This window comes from Sinohyriopsis cumingii, chromosome 15 (assembly GCF_028554795.1).
Source record: "Sinohyriopsis cumingii isolate HCF-2022 chromosome 15, ASM2855479v2, whole genome shotgun sequence".
Classification (NCBI taxonomy): Eukaryota; Metazoa; Mollusca; class Bivalvia; order Unionida; family Unionidae; genus Sinohyriopsis; species Sinohyriopsis cumingii.
In genome coordinates this window covers 63,294,170-63,321,956 of record NC_142975.1, presented here as the reverse complement: position 1 = coordinate 63,321,956, position 27,787 = coordinate 63,294,170, and the positions used below count along the sequence as shown (strand labels likewise).

The window sequence follows — 27,787 nt, the reverse complement described above, 5'->3', positions numbered from 1 at the left end:
GGCATCTGATGTGCTCGACTTAATTTCTTTAGTTTCTCGAAATCTGCTTGACTAATTTTTTTACACTTTTTCTGCTGTTAGCAAGGGGTCTTATTTCGAAACAGTATAAGAGGCGTTGAAATCAACATCCTCTAAGTAAGGGTCCCATAAGTACAAACTATAGATACAATTTATACACATTTGCGTGTTTTCATACCCGGTACACACTAAGGCGCCCCTTATTTTCCAGGACTTCCTTTGTAGGTGGACTCTATTTCCTAGAGATAAAATATCAATGAAGGGTCCATGTCAAAACTCTATAATGGGAGTACATAATTTCCCAATTGTATACGTAATGTAAAATCTTCTTACAGCATAAGTTTATGTATACATATATATATATATATATATATATATATATATATATATATATATATATATATATATATATATATATATATATATATATATATATATATAACAAAGCGCTCTAACACTTAAAATTAAATGTAAACGTTAATTAAACGAAAATTACTTCGTGGATTGCCTCTACCACCTATATGTAACATGTCAAAGAAGAGTAAATGTCAGAATTCTTTAGGAGGGTACGTAATATCTACACTTTATATGTAAGATATGATATCCTTACGGCATGTGTGGTACCGAACTTCTTTTTCTGTTCGAATTTACTTTAAACTTTTCCTCATGTTGGAAACGATATCGGGTTAGATATAGCTGAAGATGCGTTGAAATCAAATACCGTTTAGAAGGTGTTGAAATATTTAATATGTAATATTTAAACAATCGGTCCACATTGTGCGTGAGATTTCATACCCAATAACCATAGGAACCCGCTAATTTCGCTGATTGTTGTCGACGAAATTCGTCAGGACGTCCTTCTTAGGTCGCCTCTATCCAACAGAGATAAAATCGTAAGGAAAGGTCTCTTTAAAAACTCTTCAAAGAGTGAAGGTAATGTCCCAACTGTATACGTAAAATATAATCTTCTTACGCCAGGCAGTGTACCCAAATCCGTTATACAGCCAAACGTTTCTCGGAATCGCCTCAACTAGTTTTCTTTAACATTTTCCCACTGTTGGAGCACCGTTGTTTATATTTGACGTAATTTATATCTTATTTAATTATTTGTCAGCTTTAAAATCTTTTAATTTTTTAATGTCATTATATGTCAAAATAATATTGTTTCGTTTACTAGGAAATAGTATTTTTTCCAGAAAATAGTTTGACCTTGACTCTTCATTTTCGTAAACATAAAGCTGACCTGGTTGTCGGTCTTACTTTAAAATTAGTAACAGTCACGCGAACAAGTTATTTTTTCATTTATTTTTATTGTGGGAATAATAAGGTTGAGATCGTGGCTGTTTTGGATATATGACCCGCGACTTGTAAATAGCTTTTAGTGAAGTAAACAACTTTTATTCTCGGAGTAATAAGGATACAGGGGCTACGTGATATTTCCACATACAGATCGGTAAAACCGATTGATCTTGACGCTGGTAGATTGCGCTACCAGATACCCCGAAGCCATAGCTTTGCCATGGATTGAAACCGAACGTGTATCCGAAGCGCTCGAGGACATGTTCAGCAGGGTCGGAGTGCCCGAAGAGGTTCTTACGGATTGTGGAGCGCAATTCACCTCAGATCTCATGGCAGAAATTAGAAGGTTGTTGTCCCTTAAACAGTTGCGCACGACACCCTACCACCCTATGTGCAATGGGTTGGTCGAGAAATTCAACGCGACGTTGAAGCAAATGTTGCGACGGAACAAACTTAAAGACCTAATAATGTTTCCTACCTTAAATAAACTCAGCATGTTTTTTTTCTTCTATGTTTTCTAATTTCATGGTGTTTGTATTCGTAATCTTATCATTATATATGTTTTTTTATTTTGTAGGTGTTGTCTAATGTTGTAAAACGCTTAGTAAAGATTAGGCGCTATACAAAGTCCTTATTTTTATTATTAGTATGTGTGCGGAAAGACCTAAGGATTGGGATAGGTATCTGAACGCAATTCTGTTCGCGTATCGTGAGGTTCCTCATGAAAGGTTAGGCTTCTCCGCGTTTCAACTATTGTACTGTAGGACAGTTCGTGGTCCTATGCGCATTTTACGCGAGCTGTGGTCAGACGAAGTCGCGGACGAAGAAGTCAAGACTACTTACCAATACGCAGTAGATCTGCGCGAACGATTAGAGCGTACATGTCGAATGACGCAAGGCAAACTCGCGAAATCTAGTTGTAGGTACGTGAAGTACTACAAGAGAGGAACGCGAAGTAAAACGTTTGATGTTCGTGCTTCTCCCAACGAATACAAATTAGCTGCTATTCCAATGGAAATTGCCATACGAAGTCAAACAGGTGAAAGGCGAAATGGACTATATCATTGACGTGGAGGGTATGTCCAAGATATTTCACGTCAATATGCTTAAACTCTATCTAGAATGACCTAGACAAACAATGGATAAAGGGGTCTTGAATGTAGCATGCGTAGCGGTGATAAAGGATAAGTCGTGTGACGAATTGGAATCGTCTCCAGGACAGAAATGCCCCTTGAATACCCCATTGACGTAGTGAAAGAAGGTATTGACCAGATCAACGTATGCCCGGATGTATCAGTGGGTCAGCGTGCACAAATATTGTAGGTTTTGTCCCAATACCCTGACGTGTTTACGGACAAACCGGGCTCTACTGGATTGATTCAACACGAGATCAAGTTGAATACCTCTGAGCCGATCAGGATTAAATGATATCCAATACCCTTTAATGTGCGAGAGACAATCAACGAAGAAGTGGGGAAAATGTTAGACAAGGAAGTGATCGAACCTTCCAGTTCCCCGTACTCGTCCCCTGTTGTGTTAGTCAGAAAGAAAGACGGGAAGAACCGTTTTTGCATTGATTTTCGGCAATTGAACAAAATCACCGTGTTCGACACAGAACCAATGCCAGATATGGAAAGTTTATTTTCGAACTTGGCAGGCCATAAATGCATCCCCAAATTAGACTTTACCAAGGGATATTGGCAGATACCAATCGCTGTAATGCCCGAATGTTAACGGCATTCGCGAATCCGAAAAGTCTTTATCAATTTAAAGTTATGCCTTTCGGTTTAGTCAACGCCGGTGCGTCATGCGTTCGTCTCATGCGCAAACTATTAAACGGTATGGAAAACGTCCACAGTTTGTACATGATATCTTTGTTTATATACATACATGGGATCAACATGTTAAAGTATTACGGGATCTGTTCGATAGACTTCACACTGCAAATATTACAGCTAAGCCCACCCAAATGTAGTATAGGGTATTTTAGCCTAGAGTGTTTGGAACATCTCGTGAGTGGATTAGGTTAGTTGAAACCTCACCCAGATAAAATAGGAGCAATCAAAGATGCACCTAGACCAGAAACTAAAAAACAAGTACGATCTTTCTTTGGTTTGATTGGGTTTTATAGGAAATGTGTACCCAATTTTGCGGCTATTGCCAGCCCATTAACAGCCTTGACTAGAAAAGGGCAACTGAATAAATTCCTTGGGGTGTGTGCCAGGAAAAAAGCATTTAATGCTTTAAAACAGAAACTGTAAGTGCACCAATGTTAAAGTTGCCAGAATTGAACAAAACGTTTGTGCTGAGGACCGAAACGGGTTTTGGGGCTGTTTTGATACAGGAGCAAGAGGGAATGAAATTGCCCATTGCTTATACAAGTAGGAAATTGCTCCCTAGGAGCGAAACTACTTCGTAATTAAAAAAGAGTGCCTAGCCTTAGTATAGGGGATAGGAAAATTATATAAGTACCTTTTCGGGAGGGAGTTTACTTTCCAAACGGACCATCAGCCGTTCTTATACTTGAACAAAGCAAAGGTCGCAATGCAAGATTGGTGCGTTGGGCGTTGTCTTTGCAACCGCATAGTTTCCGGATCGAGGCGATTCGAGGATCGGAAAATGTGGGTGCTGAGTTTTAAAGTAGGGTGTAGTTAGCAGATCATTTTCGTTCACTATTCAAATTGGAAGTGTTAACAATTGTTTATGTTCACATTCCGTGATTTTTCTAAAAGTGTTACCACTTTTTTTTTGGGGGGGGTAGGTTCTGTCACGGAATTAAATTCATTTATTTATTGAATACATGTACTCCGGTTTCGTTTTTTGTTACAACGATACCAGAGGATGATTTATGTATATTGTGTCGTATTTCGAAATAGTAAGTTCGGTTCATCCCATGCCGCACGTGCGAAGTGCTCTCGATGGGACGAACCAATGCATATAATGCACAGACTATGTTTGTGTATAAATACTTTACCGTACGTAAGTTTCTTAACAATACCAAATAGTCTTGTCAGCAGTCAGTCTGCTTCAAAAACGTGCACATATCCAGCTGTCGAGATATGTAAGTTTATTAATTTCTAGTTTATAAGCTATAAGTACTGTATTACCACGTTTATCTTTTAATCTTTGCTATATGGCTTTGGTTTACGCAGCATAATACACATATTTCTATTCTCGTTTTCTACTTAGCAAGGGATTTATTTTAGCAATGCCAAGCTACATTTTTAAAAAAGACTGTTTAATATAGTAGGATTCTTATCGAGCAAGATTAGGTTTATTTTTGAACCTGTCATTTTGTAAGTATTGTGCTGATAATGTAATCTATATAATTTACCGTGTATAACGTCAGTGTGGTATTATGCCCGTGTCCTGTATGATACACGGTATTGGATATATTTTCAGCTGTCTGTGTCTGTGACCGGAGTGTCTGTGTCTCTCTCTGTGACCAGAGTGTCTGTGTCTGGAGTGACCAGAGTGTCTGTGTATGGAGTGACCAGATTGTGTGTGTCTGGAGTGACCAGAGTGACTGTGTCTGGAGTGACCGGAGTGTCTGTGTCTGGAGTGACTGGAGTGTCTGTGTCTCTGTATGTTACTGGAGTGTATGTGTCTGGAGTGAACGGAGTGTTTGTGTCTGGAGTGACCAGAGTGTCTACTGTCCGGGGTGTTCGGAGTGTCTACTGTCCGGGGTCTCCGGAGTGTCTACTGTCCGAGGTGTCCGGAGTGTTTACTGTCGGCGGTGTCCGGAGTGTCTACAGTGCGGGGTGTCCGGAGGGTCTACTGTCCGGGGTGTCTGGAGTGTCTAACGTTCGGGTGTCCGGAGGGTCTAATGTTCAGAGTGTTCCGAGTGTTTCGCAGTCTTCTGAGTGTCCAGAGTCTGTAGCAGCTGTGAAGCTGAACTGTAGCAGCCGTGGAGCTGAAACAAAGTGTACTGATGACGGAGTGTGTCTCCGTATATGTAATTTATTAGCCGTGGGCTAATTTTAGGGTTCGTAAAACCTAGTGTATCTTTCTGGACTGATAAGTTGTATATCTGTCCCTCTTTCTTGTCACCATAATTTCGCTACCTGAGTGAATGCATTTTACTACTTGAGTAAAATTTTACATCTTTTACTACCTGAGTAAACTATATCCATCGTTTCATTGCCAAATCGTTGTGAACCATTCACCCCTTGTCTTTGTATTTGCTAAATTATTTTTTTTTGTATTTTTCATCAAGTCTGTGCGTTCTTATGTTAATTAAATCCAATATTCGGATTGTATATACACACACATATTCATAATTAATTGCTCATGCAAGTCATCCATTATTAAACCTTGTAGTTATATCTTCGTCAAAAGTGTTCTGTTGTGAATCCGAAAAGTCCACCCGGTTATCTTGTTACACCATGATGCGCCCTTATTTCGCTGTTTTCTCTCGACGAAATGTCAGGACGTCCTTGGTTAGTGGACTTTATACCCTAGGATTAAAATATCAAAGATGGATCCATGTAAAAACCTAATAAAGAGGGGACGTAATGGCTCAAATGGAAACGTAAGATATAATCTTACAGCATCTGTAGAGTTCTGATTGCTTTATCTAGCCGCGATGTTCTAGAAATAGGCTGAAAAGTTAATTTTTTCTCAAATTTTCCTACTGTTAGAACGGATCACTACTTTCGTACTGTTCAACAGGCGTTGAAATCAAAATCCTCTAATCAGAAGTTCAGTTAGTACAAACTCTTTTATTCAGTCTATTAATATGTGCGTGTTTTTCGTACCTGGTACCCGTCGGACGCACCTTATATCGCGGTTTGCTATCGACGAAATTCGTCAGGACTTCGTTCGAGAGTTGACTATCCCCTAGAGATAAAATATAAAAGAAGGTTCCATGTCGAAACGGTTTAAAGATATAATGTTTTCACGGCACGTGTCTTAATCGACTTTCATCTAGCAGTAGATTTCTCGAAATCGCCTCGACGAATTTTTTTTATTAAAAAAATTTTTTAGAACGTGTACCTAGTTAGATAATTGGCAGTAAACTAAAACATCTGACGCAAATGTTTTTGTGTGTGGGACATGTTATTGTCCATATTTTGTTTCGGATAAATTGTGACCCACGTGTGAACCAAAATACATTTAACCCGCTAAGAGAGTAAACATTGCGTTCGCTGATGCGTGAAAATAGTATCGTTTAAACTTGCAATTTCAATAAATCATTGTTTATCTCACAAAGTAACCTAAAGGCTTCGGTGACTCCAGGTAGATCGCTTAGTTCCCAAGGATTATATGACAATCTTATAGGTCACAAACTCATAGACCCATTTTTCTACTGATAAATGTTAAGCCCTTGTCACCAGTAGTAATCCCAGGCATTGTGTTATTGAGAATTGTAAGGACAATATTGATTTTTAACTGGTATATAGCAAGAACTTAAACAAATGAAACGTAACTACTCAAGTTTTAAGAGCAAATGGACAATATACTTAGTCAACCATTTACTTTTGGTGCCTCGGGGTGAGAATAGACGTTACTGGATGGATAGTCGTCAAACAATGAGACATAGTGTGTCGATGACGTTAAAATACTAGATTTTAATATTTTGCCTTTTAAATTATTACTACCACTTGGTTTTGAGAAATCGCACCTGTTAACTAACTTCACGCGAATATTTAAGCCATTATTCGGGACACAGTTAATCTAGTTCACAATAAAACTGTCCCAAACCGTTTTATTGTCTGACTCACAAACGACTGCTTTAATATATACTACTTGATGAAGAAAGTGCATATTTGATGCAGAAATTGATATCAAACACCCAAGAGTATATGATCATAAACAGCTTCTCCTGTCGTGATAATTACAGCCTGAACTTGCGCGTGGAAGCGAATACGTGGATATTTATCCCATTTCACGTGGTAACAGAGGAACTTGGATGAAGAAGGATAATATTTAGCTATTGGTTAGAAACAGCAAGCTGGAAACATCACAAACAAATTAAAAAATAGGAACGCCCCCAAGACCCTCACGTGGAAAATATGTACACAAAATACACGTTTGTGTTTGAAATATGGACCTTGTGATTAAATATAAATTTGAAAATAACCGACAGACGCTTTGCGCAAGAGTTTATATCTGTGCTTTTGTCAACCTTTTTCTATTTATTACGTTAATGCCACAGTTTTATAGGACAATATTTTATCATTTGCAAAATAAAAAAGGAAGAAAAGTCAGTTGGTTCGCGGATGTTTAAGGTGTATGCCTGTTTTGTCCTTATCTCTAGCAGACGTAACTAATGTGAAAAGAATCCGTTTAGAGTTGTAATGCTTTCCTTATCTAGGTGATTTCTAAGATAGTGATATGACTAATTTTATGTTAGGACGAAAACGCGTATTCTTACTCAAATGAATTTTACTTGGACAGTAAATGGAAAGAGTATGCTTGTAACACATTTGTTATCTTGCTACTATTCATAATATATTCTATATACATCATATATTGCAGAATGAATCCATATCGGCTGAGTTATTTCACGTATATTTCAAATGGTGATGCTAGTGTAACAGATTATATGATTTCCTCAATCGGTCTATTTAAATAATGTTCTGATTGTATGAATGAATATGTGAATTTCCCGATCATATATGAGTTCACTTTTCCAATTTGTCAACATTATAGCTCCTGTATACTCTTAGTAATGTATACCGATCAAATCATTACCATATTCAGCTAAAAGGAAAATTAGAAGAACGACTGAATGAATGAATTCTAAAGTGAGACAGTCTAATTTCCTAATTAAGCATACTCGTTGTTTCTGTATCTGCTTGCACTGATGAAGCTGTCCAATTTGTCTCTGATATGTACCGAAAGCCATCGTGTTTTATGTTAGAGCAGTATTATAAAGCACAATATTTTCAGGATGGTTTCTATTTTCTGTAGACACACGGAATTATTATATGCTCATTTTTTCCCCCATTAACTTTACATTGTCAGAATCGTGCAGTATTACCCGATATTGAACCCGCGCGACAATACACATATAGCATTCATATGCATAAAGGAACTGCTTTCTATTGTAAACAAACAATGGATGCATACGCCAGCACTTCTGATTTGTGTATAAATCATGTACACTCGCGTAAGGGGCTCTTTACGTTGTGGTTGTTTAAATTTGTTTCTGAATGAACTAAAAGAGATGTTTCGTGGACTGCCACATACCAGCTGATTTGGCACATTCCGCGTTGATACAATGTTTCGGATTTAGGCTAGCTACAGTATACAACAGACGCAAGAATTGGTCCTTACAAATAACATACAAGTGACAAGTCATATACTCTCTTCTTTAGCTGGTGATAAGAATGGCAAAATAAAATGTACTTACAGTTTTGTATCCTGAATTTCCTCAAAATGTATTTTCTTAATTCTGCAAATCCAAATTACATGAGCCATGTCATAGGTTCTCAATCTTGATTACGCATTTCGAAATTGGACTGTAATTTCGATGATAATTGCAATTACATCCTCCTTACTGCACTCAAAATGAAAAAAAACATTAAATTCCATAGCGTCCTTTTGATAATTGCAAATGAAAGACTTCAAATATTTTCCACATTATGATTTCAAACATTCAATGACAGAAACAGAAACACATTTGCAGATGCCAACAGGCTTCTCCTTAGCGTCCTCAATCTCATGTATTTCATGTGGAATTGTCGCATACAAATCCAGTCCATAATCACGAAATTTCCTAGAATCGAGAATAATACCAAAGTCTATTCACTCGAGATCAAATCGAAAAGTTCTTGCAATGCACATTCATGCACAATATGACTCCAAATTTCAATTTTAACTAGACGCACCATTTTCTTTCCAAAGTTATGTCGAGCGTGCGGCTAAGTTCAAATTTATCTGGGCGGAGTTATGTGCGCAGTAATAATGATAATTTGTGTAATGATGAATATGAGCTTGTGTATTTAGCTTGGAATGCGGCATACATTCATTTACGTTGTTTCTTGTAGAATAAAAAATGAGCATATAATAAAAAGGTTACTGCATTTGTATGTGAAAATATGAACTCGTTTTGTCAGAAGATCGTGCAGTATTCCATCCAAATAGCTCGTTCATATTTTCCCATACAAATGCAGGAACCTATAAATATTGCACAAGTGATAGTTTCGTCATGAGTGGTCCATAATTTAATTACACAGAAATTTCCGTATAATGATATCCTTGATAATCAATGAACATGTTATGAGACAACAGTCATATAGAAGACAAATATCATTTCATTTTACAGATATTAGAAATATATTAGTACCAGTGATTTTAGCCGAGCCCATATATGTGACGACATCTTTAATCCCTTGGATAAAACCTATTTTATTGGGTTGTTGTTTAAAAGGGACCAATTATATTTTTAACTATAATATTAACATCATTGAAAACGATACATTTATAACACCATGTTTTGTCTACCCATATGTAGTACGAGAGATATCAGACAGTATTCTTATCTCATCTTGCTTCATATTATATAGTATGACTGAATGGTGTTTGCTCTTATTTTCATATATAAGTAGTATACTGTGTTCAGTGTGTGATATGACGTTAGGCATGGTCCTTTTTGATTTTTCAAAAATAGCATTTATACGATCAACTATGAGAAAGTCAAGAAACCGTTTCGAGCATATTAGGGTTCATGTCACTGCAATCAAATCAAAACAGGATGCAGTAACATTACTGTCACAGCTTCTACTTCTAACCAAGTTTCTGTGTTTAACTTTCTCTGACTTTTGCCACACAACAATTTAGGAGGGTACCGACATAATGCAATGAATTGCAAACGAATAATTTCTGTGTTATACACAACATTAGAAGGAGGAAGAATCAACTTCAGTCGAACAACAACATAAGACGATGACGCAAGAAACGAAAACGATGACTCTCAGCAGTCAATAATGTGTAATTAGTGTAACAGTGGATCTCTTACATCAGTTTCGGACCGAACATAAAGAAATAAGAGCGTTATATCGAACCTACCTGTGAAAACCAAAGAACAAGAGACATATACTTTCTACAATATCTATAACATCAAAAGCAACAACAGCAAGAACAGCAGCAAGGACAATGATGCCAAGATTGTTTGACTCGTACTAAGACATTCAAAGAAATCACTTCGAGCTATTAATAGAAAATCTTTTGACGTTGTTAAACTGGCAATTTCATGACAACCAAAATTGCTCATAAAATTGATGTTATCCTTGTATTGCCCAATCAAACCAAACAAAGAAAGTACGTGTGCGTCTGAAGAAAATCTAACATTATTTTAATACAAATAGTATGCTTGCATATAAACTCTTTTCGGGGGAAGTGATTTATAACCGAAACATGCTATTGACTTCCAAAGGAGGCCCTATTGTCATCCGCAATGTTCCGTTCCCATGGTGAAACATCTTTTCATGACTAGTTTTAATTTTCCATTTGGGTTATAATGGTACAGTAACCTGTAATAATGTTTTTCCAAAATATTTTCATAACATGTAATCCATAAGGCGTCTATGCCGCTCTTTTTAGCTACTCCTGGAGTTCTCTCTCTCTCTCTCTCTCTCTCTCTCTCTCTCTGAATGCAACAAGAAGAAAAGTCCTGAAATATCAGAGTGAATTTTTGAGGCCAGTTTTCATGATATCAACAAAATTTACTATCTTCTCACAAACCACGCTAGCGGCACAAAACCATAAAATATCGTACACACCCTAATCGGTATAAGACACTAATAAAATCGCTATTGTACGCCCCTGAAACCCTCCTCACTGATTGCTAGAACAACAAATCTTTATCAGGGAAATGTATGAAGCATCAGCCAGACGAAACTTGACCTAGTAGTCGTATGTCACGTATCTAGGCTAACTTATTTAGCCCATAACGCTTTCTGGTTAAGTATAATTAAACTAAATTGAACGAATCGCCCGAGGTGATTACGTCTGATACACGTGTGCATCAGAACGGTACATCAGTACCCGGACCCAATATTTGTATGACATTGTTATTAGCTGAGTATGAAAGAAAGCGAAACATGATGTCATCAGACACGTGGCAAAGCACACAAATAGCGATCGGAAACTTCAGTATAAATACAAGCACCTTAACCTTATCTAGCAAAATACTACCGAACGCTGATGATGGCATTATGTCGTATCTCGTTCCATATATTGGCGTTGTTCCTGCTATTAGTAGCACATGAACAAACGGCCGCTGTAGCCACTTGTCCACATGAAGATGCATCTCTTAAATTATGGTCAGATCCGACAACGTGGTCTTCAGGAAAGGTAATGTTGTCTTTTCTATTTTTCTTTTTGTTATTTGATTGCATTTTTAACATCGTTTAATCCAAATGCCTTTAAACGGTGTCGATAAAGTCTTAAAACATCAAAATATGTGTTTTATTGGACAATTAATTATCAGAAACATTTTATTCCTATGATCATTTACAATTCCAAACATGTCTGCGTTCACAGTATTACATTTAATCGACTATGGTGGTTGTATTGTTGTTTCAATTTGGTTATATATGCAGCGAGCATAGGTGTTATCTAACAAAATGCGGTAGCTATCGACCCCGAAGGGGAAGCAGATTTAGAATCCATTTTGTTTGGTTTGGTTGGTTTTTGGTTTACATATTTTAAATATGAAGAAGAGAATTTATAATTTTTGTGCAAAGAGCAGGGATACCACTACCACCACCACCACTAGTATGTCTTCAACACCATTATTCTTCAATGACCGTACCACTTTTATTGGCTACAAACAGTTATGTTCGCTATAATGCATACATACATTCAATAAAGGCAGTTTGGTAAGGAGATTTCAGATAGGTATTCAAACGTAATAAGTGGCGAACCCGTTTACATCTATAAGAGATGGCAAGATTGATAAAATCGACGGGAAATGGAAAACAAAAATAAAACAAAATCAGAAACCTTACTCACAAGAGGCTTCAGATATTAAGAAATAGATGTGAACATCATTGCAACATCTGAACATAGATGGTATACGTTATTACGAAAAGAACACGATATTATGAATGAGATCATGACGACGACGACGACGATGAGGATGATGATGATGGTTGTAGCAATGTGTGAAAACTATCAGAAATCTACCTGAAAACAAGATCAATAGAAACAAGTTTTTTTTCACATTTTCACATTTACCAGTCTGCAATTAATTTTAAAATAAGACAGATAGATTGAAGGATCTGACTAACTATTCGCAAACCGAATGATTATTAACATTTACGTACTTTGCCAATTTCTTTATACCATATAACAATTGTATTCAAGTTATTTTTATTTGCTAACTTTGTAGTAAGATACCTGACTCGATATAACGTTTGACAGCGGGTTCCTATTTTGTAGTCTGAAGTCACATCTGTGTATAAATCTGTATTAGACGTATGAAATATTTCGGTTGTGTCTTTTCTCGCATGCTAAGGGAAATCTGTAACACTTAGGGTGGCTGCCCTACATTATTAATACTAGGCGTTAGTTTTCATTGCAGCTAAAGGTAATTATTAGGTGTTTCCAGGAGATATTTTCTTAGCGTATTGCAAAATGGAAATTGTATATGCTTAGCACCCATCAGAGCTGCCGAGCAAGTGAGACTAAGCCTGTTATTTAATCACTTGATATTGTGACCTCGCCATTGTGAAATATTTCAATGTTCATGCAGACTTTCCTTTCTGAAGAGATCGTGACTATTTAGTCTTGAACACTAATAACAAGAGAGGTAAGTAGTAATACCCTTCGAACAAGTGGACTTCTATGTTAAATTTGGGTGGGGTTGTACCCTACGGACAATGGGAATTTAACATTCTTGCCACCGTGACGTCATCATTCCTATTGTCCCTATACAAACCCACTATTTTTGATGCCAGACAGTCCCAACATTTTTGACCCTAGACAGTCCCAATCCATTGTCCCTATGCATCCAATGTTAAAATTCCTCATGTTAAATTCCCATTGTAGGTAGGGTACAACCACGTAAATTTAACATAGAAGTCCCTTTGTCCGTAGGGTATCACCTATTACTACTTATGTAGAAAATAAAGAAACAAGAATGCCATGAGCAAATGAAATTTACAAAACGGATCGATATATTTCTATCCTTCGTGAGCCTGGGGTATATCAAGCGAACATCGGACATATTGTGATAATTTTCCATTGTTGACCGGTGTAATCATCTCATCAATGTATAATATCGTTTTTAATTATCTAGGTATTGTGGATCTGCTACTGATGTCATCCAATATATATATATATATATATATATATATATATATATATATATATATATATATATATATATATATATATATATATATATATATATATATATATATATATATATATATATATATATATATATATATATATATATATATATATATATATATATATCTGTCTCCTATAGCATATATGCTTTCGAACATATTATTATTATTATTATTATTATTATTATTATTATTATTATTATTATTATTATTATTATTATTATTATTATTATTCAGCCAGCTGTTGGCGCCAATGTGACAATCGACACGGGCATACTCCTAGATGAATCAAACCTTACCCTGACAGGCATTGTAGTGATCTCTAGTGGGAAGCTCGTATTCAGTCCTAACGTGGATATCACGCTAACAGTAAACTTTATAGAGATATCAGGAGAGGTCATCATTGGAAGTGAATCTTGTCTTCATCAAGGAAACGTTCATGTAACACTTGCCGGTAAGAACTGAATTTCCCAACATGTCATCGATTCATTTAATTGTTCTGCGTGTTATTCATATCTAAGATATTACTGCATATTACGTCTAAATAATAAATACTAGATTAGATGCAAAAGAGTTGAAGAAGCATGGCGAAATAAATTGATGAGATAGACAAAATAGAATAGTGTGATCTAATCTTTGACGCAAACGTATAGAAACTTTCGAATGCTAATTATGTACGTAATAGGTTCAAGCGTCAAAGTCTCATCGTATACTACTTTTACGACTAACAGACTAATGGCTCTTTATGAAAATAAGTTAATGGCAATATATCTACCATAGTTTTTGTATGATAGGTTGCATTTCACGTAACTGCGTATTAGTGTGATGTTAGAAGAGATGTTGGGGGAGAATAAACAGGAAATAATGCAAGTGCAAGAGATGAATAGATGAACTTATATCGGACAGGATATAGAGGACCGATAACAACAATGACGAATAACAATGACGAATATCGATTCATTTACCCATTTACCCATTTTTCTGTGTTTTTTGACAGGAAAGCGCGGTGATTTCCCAGAAATCGGAAAGTCAATTTTAGTGAAGAGCGGTGGTACACTGGAGGTTCATGGCAAGAGAAAGTTGTCCTGGACTAAACTGGATGGAACTCTACAGAAGCTCTCCAAATCAAACGGAATTCTTTATGATCATAGCGTATGTGTACAATTGAAAATATCCAGTAGATGTTTCTTCAATGTCTTGTAGCATTCTTGTCCATTCGCGATCTAAGCGTTCTTCCGAATGGCAACCTTGTAACCAAACTGTCTTCAACACCGTCTGAGAGAGGGTGATCTTATTTGGTTTTTCATTACTGCAAAATTAGTATATTATGATTCTATTCCGTATACAGCCCTGATATGAAGTAGATTAGATTAGTCTGACCTTGTTATGGGTAATTTGGAAACGCAATTTTATTCTACACCCTGTTTAACCAATTGAGGTCGGACGATCATATTTGGTCTTTTGTTTCGCAAAGATTGTGCATGACAAAGACCTTTTCTCAATGATAGATACAAGCCAGTGTTGGGGTCAAAGTCAAACCACTAATAGACCTATATCTGCTATTGGCTCCACCAGAATATTGTTTTTATCGTAACTTATCTTTGGGTGCATGTACAGATGCATTTCTGGTCAGTTTTGATAGAATAATCGGAAAACGGGAAAGAAATTATTCTTCCCAGTGCCGAATATAACTGACATCAGAGCCTTATTTACCTATATTCTTTCACAATCAAAGCGTTTAGTATCATGCTAATTATTGGAATTATTTATTGTCTTCCTCCAAGGAATATTCCTAACTGGTAAATTAGTTTTTTCTGAAGTGCATTTAACGTGCATATGTTTATTCCTTGACTGATGCTCAACAATCTATAAATCAAAGTAGAATATAAATATATTTAACAGTTTACTTATTTAGCCATCTCTACGTTTCCATCCATCTAGCGTGATCTTTACGATTAATTTTGGTATGTGTTTGTATTTCTTCCCATCTATTTTTCACTGATTCGACAAAGAAATCTAGCTGTTCTGCTAAGCTTATTTGTCTTATCTCAGTTTTGTTATCTCAGTCCGGTCGTCTCGGTCATGGTGTTCATGCAATAGGAAATTCTTTTACAATGAAGATACCTTTGCTGTTTTCTGTTGTGCCTTACGGAGTTGTTATAAAATCTAACAACATCAACACCTACAACAACCGAAAACAACGAATACATATCATAACGAAATTCACTAATAAAGCAATTGAAGGTATCTGCAACTCTAATAACACAAAACCAAACCATTTTGAGACACGCACACACACATACACACACGACGTTGAGCTTTTTGATATAGTTCGAGGCACACAGGCTATACACATCGCTGGCTACAGAAATCCATACTCTCTGCAAAGCCGGCACAAAATCATCAATGTATTATGTCATGCTGGTTTTCTCAATTTTGTCCAACAACAACACTCCACACCAGATGACTCAGACACAGTAAAGCAATTTCGAATGACAACATCTGCACCTACCAACCAGACTGATAATTCATCAGGTCCCACGCTATTCCACAAGTAGATTTCCTTGTAGTATGTCATTGCAATAGCGATTGCTACATCTTTGCTATTTCCATGAAAGAAAATATAAATTTCCCAGAAAGTCATGAATTTGAAATCTCCTCAGCTACTACACACTTGATTAAAACTGTATCCAGTAGGCCTCTTGTAATGCAAAGTATGGTGCCATTTTCTGCCATAGTACGTGTTCCAAATTGGCACTGTTGAAAGTTACATATTATCCATTTAAAATATTAATTATGTATAGTTATTCTAGTATGGCATACATCGATTCAATGTATTAATACAGTAATAATCTCAAATGTTTTTATGTTTCTATTTTCTCATGCGTAGAATATATGTACTTTTTGTCGACAGGTCTTCTAATTGATCTCATTAACATATTCATATTAATGTGCGGTATTGATATAACTATAGCACGTTTCTCCAAACCGCTTCTTGATTTTGTTGTTGTTACGAGGAACGGCATATACAACTAGACTACACTTAGAAAATTATTCATATTTTCATAAATAGTATAAAACTTGATGACCTTTACATAACGTGAGAGGCTATACTATTAGCTCATTGATAATATGCGTGTTGCATTTGCTAGCTATATTGCAAGCATGCCGGGTACCATTAATTTAATTGAAAAAAGATGAGTGAGGAACACTATCTATGTCGGTGTTTGTACTAAGACAAGAAAATCCAGTCACGGGGTTACATTAGTTATCTCTCCGCGTGGCATAGCCTCGTGGGAGACAGAAATATAACCCTTTGACTGGGATTTCCTTGTCTCTGTTCAAACACCAACATAAATTCTATAAATATATATTAATCCACCCTTACATTCTCATTCAGGTGGATGGACCCAACGATCCTGACAGTTGGATGGACGCCCTTGTAGCATACGTCTTCGAAATCAATACCCTAAATCAGCCTGTGAAAAAGAAATTTGAAGTGTTTGGGTTTTACTCTTCGAATGAACTTGAAAAGCGGGATACTTTACGAAAAATGATTACAGGTACGCTTGAGCAATATCTGTCAACGTCAAGCTTTGCAAACAATTTTTTTCTTCTAATTTTAGGTTATAAAGAATTTAAATTAAATATGTAAAATCAAAAGGAGTATCCTTATTTGATTAAGTATAGAATTGTGCTTATTCATTTCATCCTTGGGTACATGAAATCCTTGTTTTAATACAGAATAGATAGAGCCTCCGATTATCTTGAGTGAAACTAAATCTGAACGATGACGTTATTATTATATGTGTGTGTTTCTCTTTTCACAGAATTAGCAAACAACGAGGTGCTTTTGTTCTCGCTGAGAAAGAATTTGATCTTGACCAATGATTTAACCGAAATCTACAACGCATTTGAAACTTTAGTTTTTGGAAGTGTGACAGGCACAAGCAAGCTGAGGACAGTCAGCAACAACATGAATGCATACGCAGCCTTGGTGTATAAAAGTAAAATTTCACATTTTAAAATAAACATAATTTGTAATAAATCGAGCCATCCTCCATGCAGAAATGAAATGTTTGTAGCCAAATTCAATTTCATTAGTGAATTATTATTAGTTTCACGACTCCCAGGCATTCTTAAATTTGATACAAATCCCAATACTACAAAAAATTCCAAACAAGTCCTTTGAATTTGCATTCATATAACGTGTTCAGGAACATTTCCAAATACCAAACAGCAACTTAAATTATGAATTGGAAAAATACGCGCACTTTTTTATAATTCATTGCTCCTAAGGAATGAGCAAAGTTTATCAGTGATTGTTTTACTTAATACAATAGAGAAATAGTATTAAATGGTTTATATGTGTCATTTATCTTCTCTATACATGATCCTAATAATATTATCTCCTTGCAAATGACCATTTTGATTCATTCTGCTTTGCTGTTTGCATGTCTGTGTATGTATGTATGTATGTATGTATGTATGTATGTATGTATGTATGTATGTGTGTGAGTGTGTGTGTGTGTGTGTGTGTGTGTGTGTGTGCAAGCGTGCGTGCGTGCGTGCATGTATGTATGCGTGCCAGACCATAAACATTTTATACTATTGCAGCTTCCACTGGTGTAGTGGTGAAAGAGACAATCACTCCTCCATCCAGCTCAGGAAGTCTTGCCTCCGCTGACTTGACTCTTTGGGACAAAGGGCTGAAGTTTCTTGTGGAGAGCTTGACTGACACTGACGAATCCTGGAAAGCCAAACAGAATTTTTTCATCTTTACTACTTTTGCCGCATATCCCATAATAACTCTCATCGATTATGTGACCACATGGAATATTGGTAATAATCAATTTGTTTGTTAGGACAGGCATACATGGACTCAAAACCACTCTAAAATTTAAATACACCAGTCATCAACAGCAAGCTCCTTAGCAGCATAGAGCTGTAATAAACCATTAGTTATCAATAGTTTTACCTAGCTCAGCTCAGTAAGTATTAGGACGTAGAAATAATCATAGAGGTTCGAATAGAAGGACATCATGCTTAGTTCAAAGGTAAGATGTGCCATAAGATTTAAGGTAAATGGATGCTAAGTGAATATAAAGAAAGAATTTGTAGAATTCCTCTTTGCATATTGATATGATGGCATACACAATCTATTAGCCTGTCTGGAGGAATAATAATAATAATAATAATGAATGAGCGTGTACTTTAGATCTCATCCCATCTTATTAAAGGGGACAAGGTCGTTATTTCCTCCACTGATTATGATTGGAACCAGGCGGAAGAGGGGACAATAATAGAATGTTCTTCATGTAGCAACAAGCAAGTCAGGATAGACTGTAAGTAAACCTTTACGCTTTTGATAATTATAAACAATATCATCGTGCACTGTACATAATTGTAAATAGTTGCAATAGAAATCTAACTAGCAATTGACAAGGTAGAGATACACGTTGTTTTTTGTTGTGTTTTTTTTTTGTGTTCTATAATACACCTTTAAAGGTAATAAACGTACGAAAATACATTGGACACGATGTTTATCTCTGACTGAAGTATTACTCACACCTTTATAGACGGTGTTAGTGTCTATCACTGTTTACAAATATTATTTAAGGAAAAAAACTGCGCGCCAATGCCGAACAGCTTTAATAAGAAAAAAGTGATACACTTTCAGTGCATGTCAACACTTTCGTCTTCATAGTTTTGCATTTTATAGTAAGCAGGGTGGATACTAGGTCTGTACAAAAATAGGAGACAGTGGTGGTGCTCGTGCGGAATCTTCTACATACATTATTAAATGGTTGATTTCTTCGCATTACCAGTACCACCCCGTTACACTCACTGGGGCGGGGTAGAAGATGGAGTAGTAGACATGAGAGCAGAGGTGGCGCTGTTGAGCAGAAACATTATTTTTGAGGGCAAAATGGAGGCTAGTTGTTACGTCAATGATGCCAATAGTCCAGGAAAGTGCAGCAACTTCAACTATGACACGTTTGGGGGACACATCAAGGTACAAGCCGAATTTATATCATATACAATTTCAGCATATGTACATAATACTTGTCAATAAATGTGATACATTCAGCTTATTGCCAGGAATTAACGCTAGATTCATTTTGACCATAAAATGTGGCCTTGTACATATTTACCATAAACATATATGTCATTAACAATATATTCTTCATTGACATTACGTCATTAATAAATCCATAATCATGCATTTTCCTCGTAGAAGGTGGAATTCTGCTGCTATATATAGTTTAGACATATACATGCATGTACTTTGGTTTCATTTCAGTTTTTATACGGTTTTAAGAATGGGAGAGTAGAAGGAACTGAACTGTATCACATGGGACAACAGACCGATTTGGGTATGCGTGCTTAAAGCCGTGTTTGTTCACAATAAATACATGATTAAGGAAAATATTATCATTATCTCTCTGATCAATCTATCATACTGCTTTTGTAATAGCATGTTTTAAGTAAATAAGAAATTATTCTTAACTTTACACCGGCTATGATTATATCCGTACATTTAACGAAGTTTTCAAGAATGCGTTTCTTGTCTTTTTTCCCAATAGCCATATAGGGTTACTTGTGATGTCTATGGCTTTTGTCGAAAATTTAAAACAAAAAGACAAAATACAAATAATAGCAATGCATTAAAGTTCAGAAAATCATACATGAATCTTCTGCATGTAATTTTCACAAGATATGTCAGAGAGGATTCCTTAAAACATCATCATTAAATTTACCAATTGCATTTGTAATATTCTGAGTTGCGCTTTTCTTTATTCTGTCTTTCTTCTAGCTTTAGTTAACTCGATGCTTGTATTGATTATACTAATGATGAGACGTTTGTTTTGTATGAGTATTGAGACGGTCAAGCCATAAAATTACTGACATAAATTGGATCAAGACATGTGACTGATATACATTTAAATATTTTAATTCGCGTTCCTTCCAGGTTCATATCCCGTTCACTTCCATATGTGCAAAGACACGAGAAATTACACCAACAGACCTTACGTCAAGGAGAACAGTATACACCATACCTTTGCTAGATGTGTAACTATCCATGGAACTCACGGTGTATTGGTAAGAGATCTCATTTTGTCAAATAAAAGTGAAACTTCTTTATATGTCATATTTATTACTTCCAAAATATTAGATGGGTATTTCCCTCACACCGTAATCGTTTAGACTCTACAATTTCTAGACGTCACAATTCTCATGCTAACCCCTTGAATACCAAAACTTGCGAATATGTTATTTACAAGACCTTTTGGGATAACAGGAACATTATTTTAGCTATTATCTGTAATTACTTAGAATCATATTGTTTCTCAGCTTTGTTTAAATGGTCGTCGAAATCATGCTTCTTAGCAACAATGCCACTTTAAAATTGAAAATTAGACTGAATAACTGGATCAAAATTTCAACAACGCAAATTTTAAAGTCATGTCCAATCGTTTGATTTCGGAAATTGTAAGTTACGCCTAAAAAACAGTTAGATATATTGCTCAGTTCTAGCTGTTCTTGTGACTTAGATCTGACTTTCCGCCTAAGCAGATTCAAATGTCACTAAATTTAGTCTTAAAGTTTAGTCTGTTTGTGGAGTTCAGAATGTTTGGTTCATTTGAGATCAAACTTATATTTCTTCTGATCAAACTTACATTTCTTCTGATTAAACTTAAATTTATTCTGATCAGACTTAAATGTCTTCTGATCAGACTTATATTTCGTCAAAATAAGTCTTAAATTTTGTCCAGACTCAAAATTTAGTTAATGTCTAAAATTTAAGTCAGTTTTAAACTTTGGCGTAAATGCGTAAATATTTGTTTAAACCTCTATTTATGTTCTGTAGGTGAAATCTGTGACAGGTTCAGGATTCTAAAATTCAGGTTTAGACTCGGTTATGTGTTGATTGATCTTATCCAGTCCAGGACTTGTATTGGTAAAAGCATCATGTTTGTACAGAACGCTCATTGCATGTAGAAATGAACCCGTTTCAGTCTAAAACAAAATTCCACTCGTAAAAGACTGTTCCGTTGTTTTTAGCGGACCCGCCCTCCATGCAAATGAGAGAAAACTTTCCAACACAAACCTTCACTTGTTGAGTATATGGTGACAGTATCAGGACATTTGTATTGTATATATATCACGATACCAATTTTATACGCGAATATTAAGTAGTTAGGTCTCATTGATGGAAATAAAAACTAATTTGTGCATTTGAATTTTTGAAAGATAGTCAGATTACTGTGCAACTTGCAAAGTCTCCATTTTGATTATGCAAACAATAACCTAGATTTTAGTTTTTATGCGAACTGATCCATCGGTAGTACTTTGGAATTATTAAATAAATTATCACATCGCAAATATTTTATCTTATAGCTATCTATTAATTAATAAAGCAACTGAGTAGGCAGATCAAACCTTTGCTTCCAGAGACGATCACATTAAAATGTGTACTATATACAGTATAAATAAAATTTATTTACAACTAAATAGCTAAAAGCAAAACTCCTGTTTTAACTATAATTTGTGGCGTTTCCCTTGGGTCTTCTGGATATTCAATGATTTGGTACCCTGGTAACAAACCCGGCTCCTGCGAAACATCTCATATTGCTAATTAATTTGTGTCACACAAACGGAAATGGTTCCGTTGAAACAAATCGAACAACTGCTGGTTTTTTGCATTGATAGCATGCCTGAATTGAATTGCGCGTCAGTTCGTGTGATATGATGTAAAGTTTGTTATCTTAAAATAGAACTGAATTAGGAGCTGATTTATAGACGATCGATAATATAAAGCGAAATGGACCGAATGTTACCTTATGTGTTGGTGATTTCAAAGCATTCAAAGCGTCAAAAACTTCGTTAAAGAAGAGAACATTTATACCCATTGAACAAAAGATCAAATGACCCATTATCATACATACTATCAAATGGCAGAGATGAAATCCCAGCAAATTGCCGGTAAATTCTCACATTTTCATGGGGGAAAAATCCATTGTGAGTTCCGCTTCACACGGCATGATTTCTAACGTCCCTAAAATGTTCGTTATATTAGTTTTATGTACCATGGCCGCTCTTTATGACATCTACATTGGTATTCTAACTTTTGTTATATAAACGTATTTATTCATAATATGCTATACATCTTATTTCAATCGCTAGAGCCTCTCAAAATAAAATGCTTCCTCTGTGAAGAAATATTTTGGTTAATTTACACGCTGGGCATTTTCCTCCTGTCGTTAATGTCATTTTTAAAATGATCTCTATCAAGTCATGTCACGTTATTCTGCTGCTGACCCTGTCTGTATATAAATATTAATGAGTTATATTAATTATATTATAGGTCAAGGACAATGTTTGCTATCGTTCTCTTGGGCACTCTTACTTTCTGGAGGACGGTGGGGAAAAGTATAATACATTGGATGGGAATTTGGCTCTTGGAACCTTGAAGGCAAAGCTCATCCCATCTGATAGGTAAGTTTATTAGGCTATATTATAATAAACTTTTTATGTCGTAATGAATAACACAAAGTGCATCCTCAGAGTTAAACGTGTAGCTTTAGTTTGGAATCTTCTACTATGTTACTGAAAAAGGTAGCTTTTGTTTTTAATTTTAAATACATACGCATCGTGAACAAATGTGCCAAAATATTTCAAACATTAATAAAAAAAATTGTGCTAAGTTATCTTATATTCATAAAACTATTGCAACAATTCAGTGAGTTTGTGGTTATCTTTTGCAAATTTTGCATTTGAATTATACAATGATTTGTTAGGATTCTTTTTTCTTTAATTATTTTTCTTTCAGACAAGACATTGAAAATAAAGATACATTTTCTTACATAAATGAAAAAATTTCAATTTCTGATCTTTTTGTAGTGACCCTACATCCTACTGGATGACCAATCCTCTGAATTACCTAAAAAACAATGCTGGTGCTGGTGGCGAGGTATGTTGTTTTGTCCACGTGTTTAGCACGAATTTCATTCTTTTGAATACAGTTTGTAAAATCAGGAGCAACTCATTTTATGAAAAGAAAGTTCATCCTACAACGCACACAACTGATTAGTTAACTTACAAAATGGTTAAAATCATACAAACGTAGCTTTACAAAAATGTTCAAGTTGCTTCCTGCAAGAAGGCCGGTTTTTATTCCTAACCTAAACCAAGATGATTCGATTATTTTGGGTGTTTTAAGTCTTATTGGTCTAATGAATTTTGTGAATACACGTTTTATTTCACCACAATTTTGATAAGCATGATTTTCATCAATTCAGGGGAAAGGAATTTGGTACATTTATCCAGAGTCACCTCTAGGTCCATCAGCTACGGAAAACTTTATGGCACCAGGGGAAGCTCGCCGCACAGCTATTTCCTTATTCGAAAACAACGTAGTACACGGATATGAATCTGTAAGTACTTTACAAAAACAAAACCTGGATTGTATTATGTTATTTAATAACGAATTCATTTAGTTTAATACCTGAAAAAGACATAAGCATTGAAACATTCAGAGTTGCATGCATTTACTCTTTGACAAATACAATGATGGGAGCACCATATTTGTATGTTTTAATTAAAGTAATTAGTTTTTTGGAAAATATGGACGGGAATTGATATAATCGGTAAAGAGGGAAACTGACAAGAATGCATTTTCGGTAACATATGCTTTCTTTATCAGAATCCATTACTCATGATTCGAGTATGTGACATTTGTTGACAACCCTGGAGAATGTTACATTACTTTGGTAAAGGATTTATCACATGCAGAAGGTAGCACTGTTTAGTGAATTTACTGCTGCTCCGTGTGTTTTGACACATTATAATTTATTTTTGAACTGTATTCTAACAGTGCAAGCATGCTAAATGTTTTATATCTATTTAGGGTTTATTCATCGACAACAAATTAGCACCTGATGGACAAATGGATTGCTGCAATGACTATCATCCACTGGAAGATCCAACCAATAGCAGTTCACCAGCTAAGAAAGTGAAATTGATTAGTTTAACAGGTAAAGGGGTCAATGACATACAAACGTAAATTCTAAATAGGGAAAGTAGAATAGAGGAAGTGAAACATATATAAATGAGCTGAAATGTTTGTAGCATTATATATATATATATATATATATATATATATATATATATATATATATATATATATATATATATATATATATATATATATATATATATATATATATATATATATATATATATATATATATAAGAAACTTTCTACGAACAGTAGAAAACTAGTATCTAGCTGGCCTATGCGCTTTCGACTCTTAATGAGTCTTTTTCAAAGGCAAATACAAAACATGGACAAAATAATCAAATAAAACAGACAAACCGTTGTCTTTGTAAACTTTACATGACTATGACTTGTTGCGGATGCTGAAATATATTTTATATTGACCTAGAAATCGATGAGCCATAGCGTCATCTGTTATGTAAATTATACCCCGGATATTTCATTGATATAGTTTTAACTATAGATTATTGGGTGACTAATAAGGAAATTTAGAGAATTATGGAAAAGCGAACATGCCGGCTGGATAAAGGTAACTTTAGTTGTGAATGGCTGTCTTTTTCTAGTCTTCTTGGTTTAACTTGGTTTAAATGTTCTAAGGCGGGGTATCCAGTTAGATTCCTTTTCTTTCCTGGTTTCGGAACTCCATTTGGGGTTGTGAGCCATGAAAAAGGAAAGAAAAGGATCCTGTATGTGTTCAAAGTCTTTCAGAATACTAATTATGTGGAGGGTATTTTCTTTTCAAAACAATGTTTACACTTACCTATGTCAATGCAGCCTTCATTTCATTTGCTTTTGGATGAAATATACTTGCTGAGATTGCTCCACCTATTACGCTAACGATATCAGAGATAATTGTATTAAAACATATTTTGAGTATTTTCGGAACCTGTGATACGATAGAAATATGAAACCCTTACAAAGAAAGATAATTTGTGTGACTAAACAAATTCAGAAGAATTATTTTACTTGTATCATGCATGACTGGGCAATGACGTGAAAGATGTTTACGGTTGTCTTTTTCTAGCTTACAACAACTGGAACCAGAATGCATGGATTCGTGGTGGCTGGTTTGAAATGTCTAATTCATCGTAAGTGTTCGTCTTCCATTTTGTGTTGCGAAATCATGTGTATATATTATCGTTCCTATATTTTCGCATGTAACAAATATGCCCTTATAATAACTTTTCCCATCTTGATTGTGGGTGCCTTCGAAAGTTGCTCCTGCAAAAACTAAATAAAAGAGTAACCTGCATGCCAGGAGAAATAGATAGATATTGCCTTACATCTCAGGCATGGAAATTAATCTTTGATAAAGAAATCTGACCAGGCGCTCACCGTTATCGATCACAGCCATCTCACATATGTCTGCTTGGATTCGTATCTCGGGTTCGGCCAATGTGTGTATGTGAGAAAGCTTGCCAGTAGCTTCTCGATGGTTCTTTCAGGGGGTTTCCCGGGTTCTTCCTCCCTTATTAATATTGGGCGCCATGTATAGCCTATCTTGCGCTGAAAAATGGCGTTAAACCTTACAACAGCAAAAACCAACAAAAACAAGAATAACAACGAGAACTCCACTCATTTGCACTGAACCACACGTGCAATGTTTTCAGATAGATTTAAATTGCTTATAAAATGGACAAAATGTAATTTACTGTGGCAGATTATGTCAACCCAATCCTACCGCTTTCTCAAGTCACTTATACTTATATTTTCAGACTATGAATGTAAGGTGAAGCTACGAACAAAAGCGTTGGGTGTGAGTGCGTTCGACCGAAGATTTAGTTTAATCTTCTAAACTTCGATTCTGGAGGAAGTTGGCATATAACAAGAAGAACATATTATATTCCTACGTTAATACCGGAAATAGTTTATCCTTTATACCAAACAAATAGCCTCACGATAACATATCATTATTTTGGTACCACACGATGGAATAAATCCGGCATTAACGTAGGAAAATAAATCTCTATCTCTCTCTCTCTCGTTCACCGTGTTCGTGTAAATCGTTTTACCTTTAATGTATATTTATTTCTTCCTGTTTGTGGTATATCAAGACGAAAAAGAGATTTTATCATTTCACAAATATATCTCTCTGAACATTTTATTTCCAGGCTTCTGGGCGGTCTTAGAGGTTTGACATATGCCAGGTGAGACACATACTTTTCTAAAGCTCTTCATTTCTAATTACATTTTTTTGAGAAGCATGCGATTATTCGATAATTCACAGGTGATTTATGTGCATGGTTAATAATGACAGAAAGTGTGAGTTCTAAACTGTGAAATGAAAAGCAAATAATTTCCATGACGTATAGCTACATTACAGCATGTGTGACATAAAGACAAAACATTAAGATATTCTTAGGGTTAAAGTCCAGCTGTTTTGAGTCACAATGAATAGGGCAGCGACCCAGAAAAAAAGAAGAAATACGGTATGCTGCAATGCTTGTTATTTACTGGAGACTTTGCAAACACCAAATTAATTTTAGTCATATCCTAGACATATCATAAACAACAGGTTATCGATTATATCATGTCAGGAACCATTCACTACGGAAATATTAAAACATCACAATCGCTTCTTGTTTTGGTTTAGATCAAGTCCGAAAGAAAAGTTCATAAAAGACAGTGTTTTCATCGGCGAATCCGGCAATATTGGTGAACCAGCTATATTTACTTTCAATGGAACGACAGTCAAATACCACCGATCAGTACCAACGGATAGGGCTTTGTAAGTGCTTTCAGTTTGTTTGCATCATATTTTTGCTCTGAATAATTGTCAGGAGAAATAATATTTAAGTTCTAAATTGTTAATCACGTATAACTCTCAAAAATCGACATTGATGCAAACGTCGCGCTGTGCGGCACGTCTCGTTGTGAAATCCTTGTACTGTATTGCTGCGTCGATCATTGTGCTATTCAATTATTCAAACTGGTTATACAATGCTCCCCTCTCGTGTTTAGACATACATTATCAGTTATGGCATTGTATTCTGACGATTGTTTCATGGTGCGGCTGAGTATTATTATACAAGAATAGAAAAGTAAGCTTATTAACAGTGTGAAATTGCATTTTCAAAAGTTGTCAATAGAAATGCAGTTAAAT

The 27,787-nt window shown here is 35.5% G+C and overlaps 1 protein-coding gene across 1 annotated transcript in view; it reads left to right on the top strand.

Annotated features, from left to right (window-relative positions):
- The window catches only part of LOC149781944 (cell surface hyaluronidase-like), a 49,897-nt gene that overhangs the window by 14,117 nt on the left and 7,993 nt on the right, over positions 1–27,787 (top strand). The window contains exons 2-13 of the mRNA XM_089935039.1: positions 13,860–14,076; positions 14,620–14,774; positions 17,023–17,185; positions 18,240–18,464; positions 19,451–19,638; positions 19,927–19,999; positions 20,596–20,726; positions 22,993–23,123; positions 23,529–23,598; positions 23,927–24,061; positions 24,535–24,661; positions 25,709–25,772. Of these exons, the coding sequence (XP_089791165.1) occupies positions 13,860–14,076; positions 14,620–14,774; positions 17,023–17,185; positions 18,240–18,464; positions 19,451–19,638; positions 19,927–19,999; positions 20,596–20,726; positions 22,993–23,123; positions 23,529–23,598; positions 23,927–24,061; positions 24,535–24,661; positions 25,709–25,772 (1,679 nt within the window). The remainder of the gene's footprint in view (positions 1–13,859; positions 14,077–14,619; positions 14,775–17,022; positions 17,186–18,239; positions 18,465–19,450; positions 19,639–19,926; positions 20,000–20,595; positions 20,727–22,992; positions 23,124–23,528; positions 23,599–23,926; positions 24,062–24,534; positions 24,662–25,708; positions 25,773–27,787) is intronic.